The sequence below is a fragment of the Myxine glutinosa genome, chromosome 11 (assembly GCF_964187855.1).
Source record: "Myxine glutinosa chromosome 11, kmMyxGlut1.1, whole genome shotgun sequence".
NCBI lineage: Eukaryota > Metazoa > Chordata > Myxini > Myxiniformes > Myxinidae > Myxine > Myxine glutinosa.
In genome coordinates, this window is record NC_136271.1 from 111,354,608 (window position 1) to 111,376,365 (window position 21,758).

The following is a 21,758-nucleotide window of genomic DNA, read 5'->3' on the forward strand; positions in this document are numbered from 1 at the left end:
TTCAAGAAACCTCTTATTAAGAGAAAATAGAGAACACTAATGAATAATTAGTTCAAAACATCAAAGAGCAAAGGCACAGTAAGAATAAATAGCCCTTATTAGCCCCGTCGCTGCTGTGTGCTGCGAGACAGATGTTTTTTTTAACCTCTGCCACCGAAGGTGGATGGAGATTGTTTTCACCCCTGTCTATCTGTTTGTGAACAAGATAATTCAAAAAGTTGTGGACAAATTCGGAAGAAAATTGGCAGAGAGGTTGCATATGTGACAAGGACGAAATGATTAGATTTTGGTGAAGATCCGGATTTGGATCCGGCTAGTAGAATTTTTTAAGCGATTCTTCACCATTGGTAGATGGGGCTAAAAACGATACATAGCAGGATATCTCAAAAAGTTATGGATGGATTTGGACGAAACTTGGTGGACAGGTTTGGGTGTGTAACAAGGACGATTTGATTCGATTTTGGTGGAGATCTGAATATAGATTCGGATACGAGGATTATTTAATTTTTAAGTGATTTTTTACCTTTGAGAGATCGGGCGAAAAGCAATATAACATGATATTTAAAAAAAAGTTTTGGCCGAGTTATGCCTAAACGTGGTGGACGAGTTGGTTATGTGACAAGAACAAGCCGATGAGAACTGTTCAGCCTGGCGTTGGTATGCGCTCTACCGAGTGCCATTCTAGTTGTAATTGCCTCCGTGTTTCTTTATTTAACATTTGAGCTTCAATTTGTCTGTCAAAGACATAACTTATTTACTATTTGAGCTTTTGTCATCAAATGGAATGTTTTGGCTTCTGGAATGACGACGGCATGAACTGTATTTTCATTTTTTAGATCTTGTGGAGGAGAAGTTACAGCAGAAGGAGATTTTCTAGTTTTTGAAGGAAACCGATACAGCAGGAAAGGCTTCATCTTCAAAAACTTTGCAATGTCTGCAATTGTAAGTACACTGCCAAGGTGATCTTCGTTCGAAACACTTATTTTGCCTTCGGCTTTGACAGCGAAGTTACTCCTCATTGTAGATTTCTGAGGGAGTGAAGCCAACATTGTCTGAGCTTGAGAAGTTTGAAGACCAGCCTGATGGAATCAACTTGGAGCTTATAACAGACGTCAAAGGTTGGCAATGGTGTATTTTGCTTGCACTGTTTGCAAATTTTTATTTTGTGTTGTGCAGTTATCAGAGCCAAATGATTCTAAAATTCCCGTGCTCTGGCTATGTACTATATAGTGCATGTTTGTGTGTGCGTTTAAAAAATATTATCAACTTAAGGTAGAGCATGGACAATCCCCCCTCGGTTGGCACCCATGGGTGGGAGGAAATTCCTCTTGAGAAAATGCCATGATGAGTACGGTGAGAAAAATGGTGTCATTGTTATGACGTCACTGGTACCCAGAGTATCCCAGGAAGTGACGTGTGTGTGTGTGTTTGTGTTTGTGTTTGTGTTTTTTTCGTTTTCGTTTTCTCTTTTGTCCATCTCTTTCTTTCATTTTCTTTGTCTACGGAGGGGTGAATCTTGCAAATGGTTTCTGTGAGGTTCATCTGGCTGCACCTCGATAGCAGTTGAAACCCAAATCCATCTTTGTCTATTTGGGTTCCTCCTTATACTCCAGTGCTGTATTTGGTGATTTATTTTAATATGTTTGGCAAAATGTGAAGGGAATGTTGTTGAGGTGTCTATTATTTTGACTTGAAGCATTTGTTTGTCCACAAATACAACATAACGGTGACCTTCCATGAGACACTTATTAAACACAACAGACGTGTTTGAGGGACTCGTGAAATCCCTTTGTAGCATGAGGCATGCTGTCGTATAGCGAAAAGTTCCATTACTACGGAATCCTAACTCCCCTTTTATAACTGCAAAGGACCAGGAGTCCTTACCTCTTTATGCAATCTGATCGGCTGTGGAATAAATTGTATGTGTCCATATATGGTATCTAATTTGTCATGAAGATTGTCATGGGGACCGCAAGGCTAACCCCCGCTCTTGCAGGGAAAATGGCCTTAAAATGCCTGTCATATATGGTATCTAAACTGACAGATTTTGACAGACATGTAGTAATATGAGACTTTCCTGACCAAAAACCTGACTGACAAATTCCAAATTTTTCCATGCCCATTGCAGAATCGATATATTAAAGTAGTGGCTGTTTTCTTTCCATCTGTTTTTCTTTCCACCCATTGGTTGGTTACTGAGCTGGCCTGACTCCACCCACAATGACATCATTAGTAGGAAGGTTGACTCCCACCCACCGGCATTTTGATTTTCATGCAGTTAAGGCCGAACACATCGTCGAAGCTGTCATATTCACAATCGCTATGCCTTACCTTTACATTGCTAAAACATAAACTTTTGGGAGCATGCAAGGCAGTGCATCGTTGCCTATACACCACCCAAAAAAGGAGAGTTCCACAGGTTCCTGTTAGTGTTTTATAATATGCTGCGATTTGGTAAATGTAATGAATGACTAAAATTTGTTCCCAACCTAGGAAAGGGTGAAAAGGATCATAGTTTTCAGCCGGGTGACAATGTGGAGGTGTGTGAGGGTGAGCTCATTAACTTGCAAGGCAAAGTGCTGAGTGTTGATGGCAATAAGATTACCATCATGCCGAAGCACGAGGACCTCAAGGTACGTAGGCGTGAACCATCTGTGACCGCTCATTGCTGCTTTTGTGTGTTTCTGCACTTCAACACATGTGTTACTTATTGCTTGCTTTCAAAAATTCAATTTGCCAACTGCCATTTTCCACTCACCTTAATCTCCAAGGACCCACTGGAGTTCCCAGCGCATGAATTGAAGAAGTATTTCCGGATCGGAGACCACGTCAAAGTTATAGATGGTCGCTATGAAGGAGACACGGGGCTCATTGTTCGTGCAGAAGAAAACTTCGTCATTTTATTCTCGGATCTCACCATGCATGAGGTACAATCAATGTGTCTACAATCAACAACAACAACAACAACAACAACATGCATTTTAAGGCCATTTTCCCTGCTAGAGCGGGGGTTAGCCTTGCGGTCCCCATGACCATCTTCTCCATCTTGCCCTATTTTCTGCATCTCTCCTTGTTAACCCCCTTGCCCGCATTTCTTCTTCCACCATCTTTAGCCAAGTCTTTCTCGGTCTTCCCCGTCCTCTACTTCCTTCTACATTCATTTCCATCACTCTTCTCAACCAGTCACTTTCATCCTTCCTCAACACATGACCAAACCATCTCAACCTGTTCATCTTCACAGCATCAATTACAGGCTCTATTCCCATCATTTTTCGCAATTCATCATTTGGCTTCCTCTCTCTCAACGATACTCCGCACATCCATCGAACCATTCGCATTTCCACCCTTTCCAACCTTCGTTGCTGCTCTACGTTCATTACCCATGTCTCGCTCCCATAAATCATAACACTTCTCACACATGCAGCATACTACACCTTTCCCTTCAGCTTCAACGACACTCCCCTCCTCATCAGCACGCCACTCAGTTCCCGAAACTTCTTCCATGCACATCTCACTCTAGCAACCGCTGCCGAGTCTGATCCACCTTCTCCATTCAGCATGTCTCCGCGGTACCAAAATGTTTTCACACCCTCCAGCTTCATGCCATCTCCAAGATCCAACTCAACATTTCCTCCATGTGCAGCTCCCTCTGTGCACACCTTACATTTGAATGTAGCTGCCACACTGGTTAATGACCCTCTCAGACCACTACATTTTTGATGAACCCACTCAGCGCACATTGTACATTGAATGGAGTTCACTCCGACACCCTTCCTGCACACAGCACAGGGCCACTTCCCAGTTCTTTCCACCTCACCACATGCTTTACCACTTGCCATCACCTTCGTCTTTCCGATATTCACCTTCAGACCTTTTGTCTCCATACATTCCTTCCACTTGTTCATCTTTTCCTTCAGTCCATCCATACTTTCCACAATCAACACCAGATCATCTGCATACAACAACTGCCACGGAAAACCCTCCTTTACGTTCTGAGCCAGCACCTCCATCACAGCTACAAATAGTAGTGGACTTAGTACCGACCCCTGATGCACTCCCACCTTCACCTCAAACTCACCACTGTTCCCGTCCTTCGTCCTTACAGGTGTGCGTGCTATTTTGTACATTCCCATCACTACTCTGATCAACCATTCCTCCACTCCTAACTTCCTCATTGCCCATGTCAATACTTTGCGTGGAACCCTATCGAATGCTTTCTCCAGATCAACAAACCCAAGAAACAACATCTTCCTCTTCTCCATGTACTTCTCCTGCAACTGCCTCACAATAAAAAGCGCGTCTGTCGTTCCTCTTCCTGGCATAAATCCAAACTGCATTTCGTCGATCCTCACTTTCTTCCTTATCCTCCTCTCCAACACCCTTTCCAATACCTTCATTCCATGCTCCAATAACTTTATCGCTCGGTACGAGCCACACTCTAGATGGTCACCTTTCCCCTTGTATAGAGGGACGAGGGTACTCAGTTCCCAATCCACTGGAATGCGGCCTTCTTTCACCGCCAGATTACAGATCTCTGTCATTCTCTTCACACCCCAACTTCCTGCTGCCTTCAACATATCTCCCACAACTCCCGTCGGCCCTCCCGCTTTTCTATTCTTCATTGCTTTTATCGTTGGTGTTGGGCTAGCGGCTAGGGTGCCAGCTTAGGATCCAAGGATCCTGGGTTCGAATCCCGGTCGATCGCTGAATTAACGCCAGGGGGGTTGACTCAGCCTGTCATCCTTCCGAGGTCGGCTAATTGAGTACCAGTTCACTGGTAATTCCCTGTGTGTCGTAAAAAGGCGACAAACAGGGTTGGCGTCAGGAAGGGCATCCGGCCGTAAAACATTGCTTCAAAAAGGGGACCAAAAAACAACAACAACAACCACGGTCCCCGAAAAAGGCCAACCCCCGCTTTGCGGGGAAAAATGGCCTCTAAACGGTGGTTTTTATTGCTTTTATCGCTTCCTCAACTTCCTTCTCAGTTATCTTCTCTGCCGGTCCTAAAACTGGGTTACTCTCTATGTTGCCATCCCATTCATTCTCTGTATTCAACAGCATTTCCATATATCTTTTCCATCTTCCTTTAATTCCATCTGGGTCCACAACGATTTGTCCCACTTCATCCTTCAGGCAACTCACCCCCATCACATCACACCTCTCTTTCGCTATCTGCTTTGCAATCCTGAATACTGCTCTCTGACCCTCTTCCGAATCCAAGCGTTCTCCGAACATTTTCCTACATGCCTCCTGCGCCTTTGCTACCTCTTTCTTTGCAGCCTTCTTGGCTGCCTTATAACTTTCATGCTCTGCTGTTTCTGCTCCCGTACCCTTCGCCTTCTGCCACTCCTTGAACTTCTTCCTCTTCTCGTCAATCCTCTTTCCAACTTCATCATCCATAATCCATAATGTGTCCATAATCGCTAGAGATATATCTTATTATGTTATTTCCTTGGATCCATGGCGATGTCATTTAATTTTCACCCCTCAGCCCAAATTGGGTTAAGGGGTATTGCCGTCCGGGCGTCCGTCAACTTTTGGTTTCCGTCAATTTCAAGGAGAACGGCTTGTCCGATTAAATCCATTTTTGCAGTGTATGTTGGGGTTGAGTAGAGGACGGTTCCTTTCGAAAATGGGCACGATGCGATTTCAATATGTCTGCCACGGCAGCCATCCAGGCGTCCGTCAACTTTTGGTTTCCGTCAATTTCGAGCAGAACGGCTTTTCCGATTAAATCCATTTTTGGCAGTGTGTGTTGGGGTTGAGTAGAGGAAGGTTCCTTTCGAAAATTGGCGCGCTGCGATTTTCAATATGGCCGCCACGGCAGCCATCCGGGCATCCGTCAACTTTTGGTTTCCGTCAATTTCGAGCAGAACGGCTTGTCCGATTAAATCCATTTTTGCAGTGTGTGTTGGGGTTGAGTAGGGGAAGGTTCGTTTCGAAAATGGGCGCGGTGCGATTTTCAATATGGCCGCCACAGCAGCCATCCGGGCGTCCGTCAACTTTTGGTTTCCATCAATTTCGAGCAGAATGGCTTGTCCGATTAAATACATGTTTGCAGTGTGTGTTGGGGTTGAATAGAGGAAAGTTCATGGGCGCACTGCGATTTTCAATATGGCCGCCACGGCAGCCATCTTGAAATTGGTTTCCGTCAATTTCAAGCAGAACGGCTTGTCCGATTAAATACATGTTTGCAGTGTGTGTTGGGGTTGAATAGAGGAAGGTTCATGGGCGCACTGCGATTTTCAATATGGCCGCCACGGCAGCCATCTTGAAATTGGTTTCCGTCAATTTCAAGCAGAACGGCTTGTCCGATTAAATCCATTTTTGCAGTGTGTTGGGGTTGAGTAGAGGAAGGTTCCTTTCGAAAATGGGCGCGCTGCGATTTTCAATATGGCCGTCACGGCAGCCATCTTGAAATTGGTTTCCACCATGCATGGGTTGAGGGGTTACGCCCGCTTTGCGGTGCTATTTATTTGTATTGGCAGTATCTCAAGCTCATTTGAAGCATATATGTACAGTATATAAAATTATATATATCTTAATCCAATGGAGCAAACGTATATGGTTATCTATGTATATTTGTGACAAAAATGTCGTCTTCTTCTTCAAATGTATATGAAACTAAAAAGCACGGTCCGTGAGGCCATGAAGGCATGTGACTATATATTTATTCATTACGTACCGTTTGAATGTCGTTTGCATCCTGTCTAGTAATTAGGTACGTCAATTTCTTATGTATTGTTGGAATGTACATTTCGACCCTTTTGACTGCTGAGACACCTTGGACCTTTGAGTACGCTTTAATTACCCCAAGACTCCTAAAGACCCTGAAAGACCCGGAAGACCTAAAATACCCCAAAAGACCCTGAAGACCCAAAATCCCTCTGACAGAAAAGACATGAAGACCATTAAAGACTACGGAGACCCGTAGACCCCAAAGACCCATAGACCCTTAAGACCATGCTTTATACCCATTGGACTAGCTTGGACCCATGACCATTTAGAGCTGTAGACCACTTGGACATTTTTAGATTACAAATAATTATATTCTTTGTGAAGCGTCTTGTATATGCATCGAAGTTACAATTGTGGGTGGAGTCAGTGCAGCTGTCCAACCAATCGGGGGGAAGGATTGTTAGACACACATGAACAAGCATATTATTATATAGATTTTGGACTGGGATCCAAAAATCATGTGCTAACTGCTCAGATCAGAAGGTCAAGCAGGCTAACTCAGTGGGTGGTTCCTATGCCAGATGTTTGGGTTTATAGTATGTGTTGACCAATAATGCACTCCTTCCTTTTACCTGTAGTTGAAGGTCCTTCCACGAGACCTCCAACTTTGTTCGGAGACTGCATCAGGTGTGGATTCGCAAGGTCAACATGAATGGGGGGAGCTGGTTCTATTGGACCCACAAACCGTTGGGGTTATTGTACGCCTCGAGCGGGAGACATTCCAGGTAATACCATCAGAGCCTTTTTTAGACCACAATAGATTTTTACTTGTCTTTTTTAGACAAGTGGCAGCACTTCTTACAGATTATATTGAAAGGTAGCAAGTAAAGACCCAGATGTACTATGAGTTTTCTCGATTTATGTGCTTGTTGAAAATGATTAATAATTTGACCGTTTCATCTTCATAACTGAACTGATTTGCAGGTTCTGAGCATGCATGGGAAAGTGCTGAGCGTAAAGCATCAGGCTGTAACCAGAAAGCGGGACAACCGCCATGCTGTGGCACTTGATTCCGAGCAAAACAACATCCAGGCACGGGACGTCGTTAAGGTCACTGATGGGCCACACTCTGTACGTCTGCCCGAACGGTTCTAAAGTCACAACATTAGTGTGAATCTTTACATTTTCATTGTTTCTGCTCTGTGAATTACAGTGCATTCCAAAAGTATTCAGACCCCTTCACTTTTTTCACATTTTGTTATGTTGCAGCCTAATGCTGAAATCGTTTAAATTCATTTTTTCCCTCATGAATCTACACCGATACCCCATAATAAACAATACCCCATAATGACAAAGAGAAAACAGGATTTTAGAAAGTTTTGCAAAATTTATTAAAAAGAAAAAACTGAAATATCACATTTACATAAGTATTCAGACCCTTTGCTATGACACTTGAAATTTAGCTCAGGTGCCTCCCATTTATCTTGATCATCTTTGAGATGTTTCTACACCTTGATTGGAGTCCACCTGTGGTAAATTCAATTGATTGGACATTATTTGGAAAGGCACACACCTGTCCATATAAGGTCTCACAGCCAAACAGTTCAATCTTGGTTTCATCAGACCACAGAATCTTGTTTCTCACAGTCTGAGAGTCATTTAGGTGCTTTTTTGCAAACTCCAAGCGGGCTTTCATGTGTCTTTCACTGAGGAGAGGCTTCCGTGTGGCCACTCCGCCATAAAGCCAAGATCGGTGGAGTGTTGCAGTGATGGTTGTCCTTCTGGAAGTTTCTCCCATCTCCACACAGGATCTCTGGAGCTCAGCCAGAGTGACCATCGGGTTCTTGGTCACCTCTCTTACCAAGGCCCTTCTCCCCCGATTGCTCAGTTTGGCCGGGCGGCCAGCTCCAGGAAGAGTCCTGTTTGTTCCAAACCTCTTCCATTTAAAAATTATGGAGGCCACTGTGCTATTGGGAACCTTCAATGCAGCAGAAATTTTTTTGTAGTCTTCTCCAGATCTGTGCCTCGACACAATCCTGTCTCTGAGCCCTGCAGGCAGTTCCTTCGACCTCATGGCTTGGTTTTTGCTCTGATATACATTGTCAGCTATGAGACCTTATATAGACAGGTGTGTGCCTTTCCAAATCATGTCCAATCAATTGAATTTACCACAGGTGGACTCCAATCAAAGTGTAGAAACATCTCAAAGATTATCAATTGAAATGGGAGGCACCTGAGCTAAATTTCAAGTGTCATAGCAAAGGGTATTGTTGCGGTTGTGCCATAAAGGCAAACCCCCTATAGTTAATTGCACAACAACAGCCTGCAGTCGTTAGTTATTTCTTATTGAATGTAAAGATTAGCCCTTTCCCAATGTGTAGTAATAAAGAACAAATATGCGTTGAGTAGGCAGGATGTCAAGCCTTCGTGTGGCTGGGGGAAGCCATTACTAATGTGCAGAAAGGCATGGCCAGAAGCACAGGCCCACGTGCCCAGTGAGGAGGTGGGAACACGTCGCCGGGACGTGACCAACCTCAGCCAATGGGAGGCTGTGGGACATTCGGGAGTTTTTGGGGGCCAGGTAAATACCCTCGACCACGAGGCCCTCTTGCATTTTGCCTTGCCGATGAGGCAGCTGCTCTTTGGATTTTGCCTCGCCGAGGACACACCTGAGCTCTTGCCTTTTCGCCACGCCCGCGACGAGACCTCGCTTGCTTTTTCGTTTTCCCACGACACGTGTTTGGCCTTTGTGTTTTCGTCGACACCCATCACTTCTTCGCGATCTCTTGCGCCATCCGGCTGACCTGCAAGCGTTGGCTTTCTACACGACTCACCTGTGCTGAAGTTTGTCTGCCTGCGTGGCAGCTTGTCCCACCTGTGCTAAGTTTGTACGTGCTGACTTCAAGGCAGCGGTTCGTCCTTCGGACATCACCACATCGAACTGCATGTCCGGATCGGACTGCGGACACCACGTGGCCATTGAGGCAATCCCAGCAAGCGCGTACATCGGTACGCCCTTAACCAGCGTGTCTTCCCCTGTGTGAGAGTGAGTGTGAAGGCGCCAAGTCGGGTTTATGATAGGTAAGACTTAATAAGCTGTATCTTTTGTCTATTCTCTGTGCCTTCAAAATAAAAGGCTGTACATTTCGTTGTTACATTCCAACCTGTTCGGGTACGTCTTTTCTCCATTGGTCTAGCATCATCCGAGAATGAATTTGGCTGTTTGAATCAGGTCCGTAAATCACGTAAGGTAACGCCGCTTTCCACACCGTGCAAATCCGCTCGGCACCCATAAGGTTTGTGAAAGTGAGGGTTTCTCCGGTCACGGTATTTGGGAATATTGACCAGTAAACTCTTCGGCGCGTGGCTGGTAGATTGGCGATCGGAATTGCTTAGCAATCCGTCAATCACGAGTTTAGTAGTCGTGGACGGCGGCCTCAGTGGAACCGGAGTTCGTGGGGGAACAGGGCATAAACCCCCCTTTGTACGTCGATGAACCCGGGATCCGCAACAGTATGAATACTTATGTCAATGTGATATTTCAGTTTTTTATTTTTAATAAATTTGCAAAACTTTCTAAAATCCTGTTTTCTCTTTGTCATTATGGGGTATTAAGTGTAGATTGATGAGGGGAAAAATGAATTTAAACGATTGCAGCATAAGGCTGCAACATAACAAAATGTGAAAAAAGTGAAGGGGTCTGAATACTTTCTGAATGCACTGTATACCTTGATTTTTGACAATTTTAATCTGTAACTTTGGAGCTGTTGAGGTAATCACATGAAATAGTGTGCCCTTTAATATGTTGTGAATATGTACCTGGTAGTACTTGGTGTCAGTTATTTCTCATCTCCAGTGAATTCTGATCTAGTTGAGGCCTGAACTAGTTTGTGTTGGAACCAAACCCCATGTTTCTGATTACCATGATATTACTATGACGATTTGAAGATATGACTTTCAGGAAGTGCACTTGTCTGCCTGTGCAGGGCCGCGAGGGTGAGGTCAAGCATCTGTTCCGTGGTTTTGCATTCCTGCACTCCAAAAAGTTAGTGGAGAATGGCGGCATGTTTGTCTGCAAGACCCGCCATGTGGTTTTGGCTGGAGGATCCAAGGTGAGGCACCACATGTACATGAAATGTTGTTTTCGTCCCGTGTGGGTGGAAATAGCATTGCTACAATTGCTGTAATGTTATTCTGCAGTCAATCATATCATAGGTTGTGTTGGATGGTTTGGCCAATGCATTGGGAAACTTGTCCAGCTTGGTATATTTGGATGCTGTGTGTCCAAATGCTCATTCTTGAAGCTCAAGATTCGAGAGGGCATATTGCCCCTCCGAAAGCCAATTTGAGGGGTACCAATATGATTAATGCAGCTGCATGAACAAGTAAATGTATTTTATTTGCCAGATGTAGGGCACCCCTTTATATGAACTTTTCCAGAGCATTACTTGGTTCCTCCAAAGAACACAAGGGTAGTACAGCATGCACACGATATATTTTTGAATGTCCCTTTTTTTCTATTTATCATCTAGCATTTTCCACAAGCTATGGAATGTCCCTTCTTTTCTATCTATCGTCTAGCATTTTCCACAAGCTATGGAATGTCCCTTTTTTCTATCTATCATCTAGCATTTTCCACAAGCCATGGAATATCCCTTTTTTTTCTATTTATCATCTGGCATTTTCCACAAGCTATGTAATGTCCCTTTTTTTCTATTTATCATCTAGCATTTTCCACAAGCCATGGAATATCCCTTTTTTTTCTATTTATCATCTGGCATTTTCCACAAGCTATGTAATGTCCCTTTTTTTCTATTTATCATCTAGCATTTTCCACAAGCCATGGAATATCCCTTTTTTTTCTATTTATCATCTGGCATTTTCCACAAACTATGGAATGTCCCTTTTTTTCTATCTATTGTCTAGCATTTTCCACAAGCTATGTAATGTCCCTTCTTTTCTATCTATCGTCTAGCATTTTCCACAAGCTATGGAATGTCCCTTTTTTCTATCTATCATCTAGCATTTTCCACAAGCCATGGAATATCCCTTTTTTTTCTATTTATCATCTGGCATTTTCCACAAACTATGGAATGTCCCTTCTTTTCTATCTATTGTCTAGCATTTTCCACAAGCTATGTAATGTCCCTTCTTTTCTATCTATTGTCTAGCATTTTCCACAAGCTATGTAATGTCCCTTCTTTTCTATTTATCATCTAGCATTTTCCACAAGCTATGGAATGTCCCTTTTTTCTATCTATCATCTAGCATTTTCCACAAGCCATGGAATATCCCTTTTTTTCTATCTATCGTCTAGCATTTTCCACAAGCTATGGAATGTCCCTTTTTTCTATCTATCATCTAGCATTTTCCACAAGCCATGGAATATCCCTTTTTTTTCTATTTATCATCTGGCATTTTCCACAAACTATGGAATGTCCCTTCTTTTCTATCTATTGTCTAGCATTTTCCACAAGCTATGTAATGTCCCTTCTTTTCTATCTATTGTCTAGCATTTTCCACAAGCTATGTAATGTCCCTTCTTTTCTATCTATTGTCTAGCATTTTCCACAAGCTATGTAATGTCCCTTCTTTTCTATTTATCATCTAGCATTTTCCACAAGCCATGGAATATCCCTTTTTTCTATCTATCATCTAGCATTTTCCACAAGCCATGGAATATCCCTTTTTTTTCTATTTATCATCTGGCATTTTCCACAAGCTATGTAATGTCCCTTTTTTTCTATTTATCATCTAGCATTTTCCACAAGCTATGTAATGTCCCTTTTTTTCTATTTATCATCTAGCATTTTCCACAAGCCATGGAATATCCCTTTTTTTTCTATTTATCATCTGGCATTTTCCACAAACTATGGAATGTCCCTTTTTTTCTATCTATTGTCTAGCATTTTCCACAAGCTATGTAATGTCCCTTCTTTTCTATCTATTGTCTAGCATTTTCCACAAGCTATGTAATGTCCCTTCTTTTCTATCTATTGTCTAGCATTTTCCACAAGCTATGTAATGTCCCTTCTTTTCTATCAATCGTCTAGCATTTTCCACAAGCTATGGAATGTCCCTTTTTTTCTATTTATCATCTAGCATTTTCCACAAGCTATGGAATGTCCATTCTTTTCTATCTATTGTCTAGCATTTTCCACAAGCTATGGAATGTCCCTTTTTTTCTATCTATCATCTAGCATTTTCCACAAGCCATGGAATATCCCTTTTTTTTCTATTTATCATCTGGCATTTTCCACAAGCTGTGGAATGTCCCTTCTTTTCTATCTATCGTCTGGCATTTTCCACAAGCTATGGAATGCCCTTTCTTTTCTATTTATCATCTAGCATTTTCCACAAGCTATGGAATGAATATCCCTTTTTTTCTACTTATTGAGCATTTTCCACAAGCTGTGGAATGTCCCTTCTTTTCTATCTATTGTCTAACATTTTCCACAAGCTATGGAATGTCCCTTTTTTCTATCTATCGTCTGGCATTTTCCACAAGCTATGGAATGTCCCTTTTTTCTATCTAGCATCTAGCATTTTCCACAGGCTGTGGAATGTCCCTTCTTCTCTATCTATCGTCTAGCATTTTCCACAAGCCATGGAATATCACTTTTTTTCTATCTATCATCTAGCATTTTCCTCAAGCCATGGAATATCCCTTTTTTTCTATCTATCATCTAGCATTTTCCTCAAGCTATGGAATGTCCCTTTTTTTCTATCTATCGTCTGGCATTTTCCACAAGCTATGGAATGTCCCTTTTTTCTATCTAGCATCTAGCATTTTCCACAAGCTATGGAATGTCCCTTTTTTCTATCTATCGTCTGGCATTTTCCACAAGCTATGGAATGTCCCTTTTTTCTATCTATCATCTAACATTTTCCTCAAGCTATGGAATGTCCCTTTTTTTCTATCTATCGTCTGGCATTTTCCTCAAGCTATGGAATGTCCCTTTTTTTCTATCTATCGTCTGGCATTTTCCACAAGCTGTGGAATGTCCCTTCTTTTCTATCTATCATCTAACATTTTCCACAAGCTATGGAATGTCCCTTTTTTCTATCTATCGTCTGGCATTTTCCACAAGCTATGGAATGTCCCTTTTTTCTATCTAGCATCTAGCATTTTCCACAAGCTATGGAATGTCCCTTCTTCTCTATCTATCGTCTAGCATTTTCCACAAGCCATGGAATATCACTTTTTTTCTATCTATCATCTAGCATTTTCCTCAAGCCATGGAATATCCCTTTTTTTCTATCTATCATCTAGCATTTTCCTCAAGCTATGGAATATCCCTTTTTTTTCTATTTGTCATCTCGCATTTTCCACAAGCTATGTAATGTCCCTTCTTTTCTATCTATCGTCTAGCATTTTCCACAAGCTATGTAATGTCCCTTCTTTTCTATCTATCGTCTAGCATTTTCCACAAGCTATGGAATGTCCCTTTTTTTCTATCATCTAGCATTTTCCACAAGCTGTGAAATGTCCCTTCTTTTCTATCTGTCGTCTGGCATTTTCCACAAGCTATGGAATGTCCCTTTTTTTTCTATCTATCATCTCGCATTTTCCACAAGCCATGAGATATCCCTTTTTTTCTATCTATCATTTAGCATTTTCCACAAGCTATGGAATGTCCCTTTTTTTCTATCATCTAGCATTTTCCACAAGCTGTGAAATGTCCCTTCTTTTCTATCTGTCGTCTGGCATTTTCCACAAGCGATGGAATGTCCCTTCTTTTCTATCTATCATCTAGCATTTTCCACAAGCGATTGAATGTCCCTTTTTTTCTATCTATCATCTAGCATTTTTCACAAGCTATGGAAGGAATGTCCCTTCTTTTCTATCTATCGTCTAGCATTTCCCACAGCCTGGTGTTGGCTTAGCGGTTAGGGTGCCGGCTTGGGATCCTAGGATCCTGGGTTTGAATCCCGGTCGATCGCTAAATTAACACCAGGGTGGTTGACTCAGCCTGTCATCCTTCTGAGGTCAGCAAATTTGAGTACCAGCTTGCTGGGATGAATGATCCCGGTGTGTACCCCGGTTTAGAATAGGTACACCGTATCCCTGCGCATCGTGAGAGGCGACTAAGGGTTGGCGCCAGGAAGGGCATCCGGCCGTAAAAACATTGCCTCAAACAGGGAACCATGATTGTCATGGTGCCCGCAAGGCTAACCCCTGCTCTAGCGGGGAAAATGGCCTTAAAACGATCATTCATATTCATATCTAGCATTTTCCACAAGCTATGGAATGTCCCTTCTTTTCCTATTTATCATCTAGCATTTTCCACAAGCTATGGAATGTCCCTTTTTTTCCTATTTATCATCTAGCATTTTCAAAAAAGCTATGAAATGCCCCTTCTTTTATATCTATCATCTAGCATTTTCCACAAGCTATGTAATGTCCCTTCTTTTCTATCTATCGTCTAGCATTTTCCACAAGCTATGGAAGGTCCCTTTTTTTTCTATCGTCTAGCATTTTCCACAAGCTATGGAATGTCCCTTTTTTTCTATCATCTAGCATTTTCCACAAGCTATGGAATGTCCTTTTTTTTCTATCTATCATCTAGCATTTTCCACAAGCCATGGAATGTCCTTCTCTTCTATACTTTGCCACATGGCGCATACCATATAAAGGTAAAAGGGCCTTTTCTGTGCCCCTGGCATTTTCCCAAGTCTATATTGTTGGGCTCTTTGCAACCCTGTGAAGATTACAGGTTGTTCTCTTCAAACTCGTGTCTCTACTTTGGCAGTAAATAAGAAACAAACAACACATGTCTTCTGGAGTATGATAAAGGCGAGAGCTCTATTGAGGTTCTTCTCATCTGTCTTTGACCCATACTGGAAATGTTGAACCAAGCTTGGTTAGGCTTTTCAACTTAGCTTGTCATGGTTGAGTTTTTTGTTTTTTTCTTTGTGTTACAAATACCATGAAGTCGAGGAAATAAACAGAATTAACGAAGGAATGGTGTTTGTGCAGCCTCGTGACGTGACGAACTTTACTCTTGGAAGCTTTGCTCCAATGAGTCCACGTCTCAGCAGTCCCGCACATTCTGGCGGACAAGGTACTTCCTTTTCTATAACTGAGTTTTGTTTGGCCTTTATCGATTTGTGTGTCCATGCTTGTTCCAGTCACTTTTTGATCTTGTCGTTCATTCCAGTTACCTGTTTTCCATAAAATTTGTAGAATTGTCCATGCAACCACTTGGTTGTGCTGCAGACCCAGGTGCTGTGTGTGCACAGGACAGAGGAACGCGCCACAGGGCAGGGGTCGAGGCAGGAGGGACACAGAGCTTATCGGGCAGACAGTGCGCATCTGTCAAGGCCCATACAAAGGTGAGACGTGCAGAATTATACAGTGCAGACGTGCAGACCTGTACGGGACCAGTGATTCTGCTCTTTTGTTAATGTATAGTCACAGAGTGGAGCAACTTTAATTGTTTTGTGCTCCTTACAGGTTATATCGGCATGGTCAAAGATGCGACTGAGTCTACGGCTCGTGTGGAGCTTCACTCCACATGCCAGACTATATCTGTGGATCGCAGTCGGCTTACCACAATGTACATTCACATCCCAAAACATGACCTATTTATCTATAAATGACAAAAAGTCTGCCTCTTTATGCTTGCAATTTTGGTGAGGTTATTTGTCTTCTTTTTTTCTTCTTCTTCTTCTAATTGTCCAGGGATGCCCGAAGAAGACCAGGCATGTCATCAGCTCATGGCCGCACACCAATGTATGGATCTCAAACACCACTGTATGGTGCAGGTTCGAGGACACCTCTGTACGGCTCCCAAACTCCCATTCATGAAGGTATTCGACACATTCAACACAAACTCCACAAATCACCTCTTGATTCTCCCATGAGGCTGATGGATATGTGTGTGTAATACGGCTGTGATGAAACGGGTACTCGCACAATTTTGAAATCGTCAAAGCTTCCAAGTTTTGCTGTATGCAGAAGTATTTATTTTTCACAGCCTTTAGGTTTCATCCACACATTAAAGCCTTTGTTGGAGCTTATCACTTTGTGGTTTTTAATTATCCAATTTTGAGATTTTTTCCTGATATATAGTCATACATATCCGGGCTTCATTTTTGCTCTTTGAAATAGTTGTCTGAAGAGTGGAGCTTTTTTACATACAAACTCAGATGGCAGATTGAGTCGAGTGGAAACCTATTCTTGTAATCTCCTCAGTGGTTTAATTTGGATCCTAAATGCACCACAGAAGCGGATAAGCAACACAATAGTAATCAACCATAATCATTGCCTCAAATTCATCATAAAATGGCATCGCTAGTACCAAGAGCGCACCAGAAGTTGGCATTCCCCTCTTGGTCAGTGGCTGCATGAAGTGAGGTCAGTGGCTCCTGTGTTGTCCATTCAATATGTCTGCATGTATGGCTAATTTGTGTGACAGCTCTTCCATGAGGCAGAGGTCTTGTTTAAAACAAAAAAAAGAGCCTAACGGGGGGCAGTGAAAGGTCAATGGGAAATGGGAAAGAGATATCATCAAATGGAGGTGAAAGGATTAATGCGAGACAAGTCAGGCTAATTGGAAAGGTCCCGAGAGCACTTCAGAGGAGAGATTACCTTTTTCAATATAGGTAATTTCAAAGCAGAAGTGGGGAATGATGATTGGCGCACCAAACATGCCTTGGATACGTTATCAGCATGCAGAGGCCAAGTGAGCTTGGGCAGAATAGTCCTGAAGGCGTTCAAAGCACACAAACTGGTGCAGTGGTGGCACAGTCTCGTTTCAATGTTGAGGGAGGCCTTGCAGCATCGACTTTGACCAGGTTGGTGCAATGGGTCTGCGAGAGAGCCTTGAGATCGCCGGCAGCATTTAATATAGTGCAGCAAAGCTCCACGAAGAGAGACGGAAGTGCCATCAAACGCCAACAGCACTTTGGACCTGTACGGGACCAGGTGTGCGCCGTTGTGCTCGTGGCTGCCAGATGAACTGATGACTCTTCTTTCGATCCTTTCCTCTGTATTCCAATTGTACTCTTGCTACGATTTCCTTCTTTTTAGGAAGCCACCTATAAGATGTCATACGTGCTTGCTTTTTCTTTAGCAATTAAAACTTGATCAAGCCTGGAAGTCATCCTGGGTTAAAAAAAAAAATCTTCATTGGAAATAGGTACTTTCCTGGTCTATAAAGCACGACTGTTCCCACTTGCATGGAAAACTTAATGTTTCCCAGCTCATAATCTCCCTATCTTTCCAGTGTCTCACCCCTCGCCCCTCCCTTTTTCCTTCCAGGAAGCCGGACCCCTCATTATGGTTCTCAGACGCCCGTCCATGACGGCAGCCGCACACCCAGCCAAAGTGGAGCCTGGGATCCGAGCAACACAAACACTCCAAAGTACCTGTTTGTTCAGTTTAATCCTCATTGATGTTGTAACATTCCACTGGTTATCCTTTTACATTACATTTAATTGCTTTCTTTCACTTGACCATCTCTGACGACACTTCTATGCGGTTTTTTTTTTTGAAAATCCTCCCAGCCGCACAGACGATGAATTTGAATATGGTTTTGATGAACCCTTACCATCACCACAAGCGTATGGACCCCAATCCACCCCTCAAACCCCAGGCTATGCAGATGTGCCATCACCACAAGCCAACACACCATACAACCCGCAGACCCCTGGGACACCTGCAATGTGAGTTCACTTGAGCGTTCAGTGTGCAGCTAATGTTTGCCGGCCAATGAGTAAGCAAGGCAAATATATATATATACTGGGAAAGATATATATATTTGTTTGGGGCGATTTCCATAAAAAATATATATATTTGATAACGCCGAAATTCCAAGCCGTTTGCCGTTTTAGGCCGAAAGAAATATATTGCTGGTCTCTGGTCAGACCAAAGTTCCAGAATTGATGTGGCGATGCGGTTTTTTTTTTTCTTTCTTTTTTTGAAAAGCATGGATTGCACATATAGAGGTTTTTTGTGTCCTCATGCCTTGCGGTCCTCCTCATCTGCTGTGGCGCCGTCCAGAGACAAATTAAAGACAGCCAATGAGACTTGTAGGCCCTTTTTTTGTAAATAATGAACACAAGCTTAAGTTATTTTAAAATGTATTTATTCTGAAAATCATGAAGTTCTTCAAGCATATGATAGACTGCCATTTCGATCTCGAGATCGCCTCGCCGTACCGTTAAACATTCCAATGCGTCGATCGCGTCAACACTGCGCATGCGCAAGTGGTCTAACAGGCCGATGGTCTCCCACGATCTCTTCTCCCAGTCCACCAGATTATCACAGACACATACAACTTCACGACAAACGAGATAGGATCCAGGCCTAACTAACGAGACCACCCGCAGCTCTCTAGGCCTTCTGGTTGCTTCACACGAACCCGACAAAGTACGTCTTCGTTTCAATAAATGACAATATCCAGCCGATAGAGGCGTTGCATCGCGTGAGCATCGTCCATGGCAACCGGTTCCGGCCGCCATCTTGGGTGGCATAAACAACATGGCGGGAAAGCTGTCGTTTGATCAGACGGACCTGTCAGTTTACGCCCGTAGCTTGCCCGTTGAGGCGTTTTCGCAGTATTGCGAGAAACTGAGGCTGTGTCATCTGCCTGTGGACCCGTGTGGACCCACAAGTACGCCACACACACTCCACAGTCCACACACATTCCACAAGTACGCCACACACTCCACAAGTACGCCACACGTACACCACAAGTACGCCACACACACTCCACAAGTATGCCACATGTACGCCACACACACGCCACACACACTCCACACACTCCACACGTACACCACAAGTACGCCACACGTATGGCATACGCACTCCACATGTACGTAACCAAATGCCTAATCCTGCTTTTCACTTCGCGAGCGAAGGTAACAACCTCATGAGCCATATTCTCACCTGAGAGCTGCAGTCAAGGCAGCTATGAATCCGTTTTAGCGTTGTGTCATCCGGAAAACGGTAGAATGACAAGCCCAATTTCATAAGGAATATCCGACAGCACAACCCATCCGACATCCGACAGCACAGCACAAGTCCCATCCGACAGCACAACATCTCTTTACCATTGTGTAGGGGGCAATTTATATGTGAGACGAGTTTCAAATTGCCGCCATTACGTATGGTGGCAGAAACAATGTTTTGCCACCCAAGCGGTCACATGACTAAGACGATGTCGTCACATGCAACTTCCCCATTGGATTCATGACGTCACGGCACACAAAACTACTCATATCTTTGGAACGGCTGGTTGGATTTGGACAAACTAAACGCAATTTTGTAGGGGAGAACCGTGCGCGAACGTCGATACCAAATTTGAAAAAGAAAATTGTTGACGCGCAGGGTCAAAATCGATGCGCGCGCTGACCAGAACCCGGAAATATATTTTTCTCGGCCTTAACGCATTTTACAAATTACCGAGCCTGTCACACGATGATTGTGAGCTGTTTATAAAGAATAATGTTTATGCACATCTCCTTGAAATGTCTAGAATTCAACGTTATGGTTTTAATTTGTTAATTGAAATTCGCCCTAAACAAGGGTGAAAGCCACTCAAGGTTTTTGGGTTGTATACAATAAAACTGTAATCGGTAATTAATCGGCACTCACAATGACCCCAATCGGCCGATGCTGATTACCAATAGCACATACATACATACATACATACATACATACATACAGGGTGTCCCATAAGTCTGGAACCATAGGGTAAAATAAGTGATTCTTAATTTTTTTTTTAGTTTAAGGTCTCTTCGGCGGTTGTCCGCTGAGACAGGAGTGTCGAAAAGCAGTATCCACCACATTCTTCAAGCACACAAATAACATCCTTACAAACTTCAAATCCTGCAGAAATTAAGCGAAAATGATCCGAACCGAAGGATGGAATTTTGCGAATGGGCTACGCAACAATGTGCTTGAAATTCCGATTTCCCATCCACCGTTCTGTTCGGTGATTAGGCTGCTTTTACGCAAATGGTGAGGTGAACTGACAGAACTCCCGCGACTGGTCGCAAGACAGCCCTCACTGGTTTACTGCTTCAAAGGAACAAGGTGCCGCTCGTGTGATGGTGTGGTGTGGCATTTGGAAAGATCGCATCATCGGCCCCTTCTTTTTTGATGGCACAATCACAGGAGATGCCTACTTGCGTATGCTCAATGAGGAAGCATTCCCCAGTGTCTTGAACACAGATGGGAATTTCCCAACATGGTTTCAGCAGGATGGTGATCCTGCCCATCACCCTGCACCCAGCCCATTGCAGCATCCACGTAAGAGAGTGGGTGAACCAGCAATTCCATGGTCATTGGGTAGGACGCTGAGGACCTGTGGAGTGGCTGGCGAGGAGTCCCGATCTCTGACCATTGGATTTTTATCTCTGGGGTCACTTGAAGGGTCTGGGTCTGGGGTCACTTGGGTCACTTGAAGACATTGATCTGGGGTCTGGGGTCACTTGAAGACGTTTATCCACGTGGAAAAAATTCAGAGTGCTGCACATTTGCAGGAGCATTTCAGCAACGCATGTAACACCATTTGCCATGTGACTGCTGACTCGATACATTGTCTGCATTTTTGTATCAATCATCATGGTGGACACATTGAACACGTTCTGCGAATACAAGCCATTTTCATCATTTTGTCCTAAGGTTCCAGACTTATGGGACACCCTGTGTGTGTGTGTATATATATATATATATATATATATATATATATATATATATATATATATATATATATATATATATATATATATATATATATATATATATATATATCTTGCTGGGTAAAGGTTAAAGCATTTTTAACTGACATATAATTTTGATCTTCCCTCAGGTACAATACAGACCAGTACTCGCCATATCCAACCCCCTCCCCTCAGGGTTCCTACCACCCGACACCGAGCCCCCAGAACTTTCACCCTGCACCCAGCCCAGTCGGCTATCACAATACAAACTCTCCTGCCAGTTTTCACCCCACACCTTCCCCGATGACCTATCAGGTACCATCAATTCTCCACCTGTTGCATTTCATCTCGGCACCGGGTTTCTTGCTTTTTTTTTGGACACAGCTTCAGTATTTTATTGTTAAAAG

General features: G+C 43.1%; 1 protein-coding gene across 4 annotated transcripts in view; it reads left to right on the forward strand.

The window, feature by feature from the left end:
• Positions 1–21,758, forward strand: part of SUPT5H (SPT5 homolog, DSIF elongation factor subunit) — an 87,943-nt gene that overhangs the window by 58,977 nt on the left and 7,208 nt on the right. For 2 of the 4 annotated variants that reach the window (XR_013625024.1, XR_013625023.1), the window contains 14 exons: positions 837–942; positions 1,025–1,118; positions 2,494–2,633; positions 2,772–2,927; positions 7,317–7,463; positions 7,663–7,809; positions 10,665–10,790; positions 15,659–15,743; positions 15,899–16,014; positions 16,136–16,238; positions 16,364–16,491; positions 17,945–18,047; positions 18,190–18,348; positions 21,501–21,666. Coding sequence is in view for 2 of the 4 variants with exons in the window: in XM_068103744.2 (XP_067959845.1) it covers positions 837–942; positions 1,025–1,118; positions 2,494–2,633; positions 2,772–2,927; positions 7,317–7,463; positions 7,663–7,809; positions 10,665–10,790; positions 15,659–15,743; positions 15,922–16,014; positions 16,136–16,238; positions 16,364–16,491; positions 17,945–18,047; positions 18,190–18,348; positions 21,501–21,666 (1,753 nt within the window). In the remaining 2 variants the exon portion in view is untranslated. The remainder of the gene's footprint in view (positions 1–836; positions 943–1,024; positions 1,119–2,493; positions 2,634–2,771; positions 2,928–7,316; positions 7,464–7,662; positions 7,810–10,664; positions 10,791–15,658; positions 15,744–15,898; positions 16,015–16,135; positions 16,239–16,363; positions 16,492–17,944; positions 18,048–18,189; positions 18,349–21,500; positions 21,667–21,758) is intronic. The other 2 variants (XM_068103744.2, XM_068103743.2) reach the window with 1 other exon arrangement.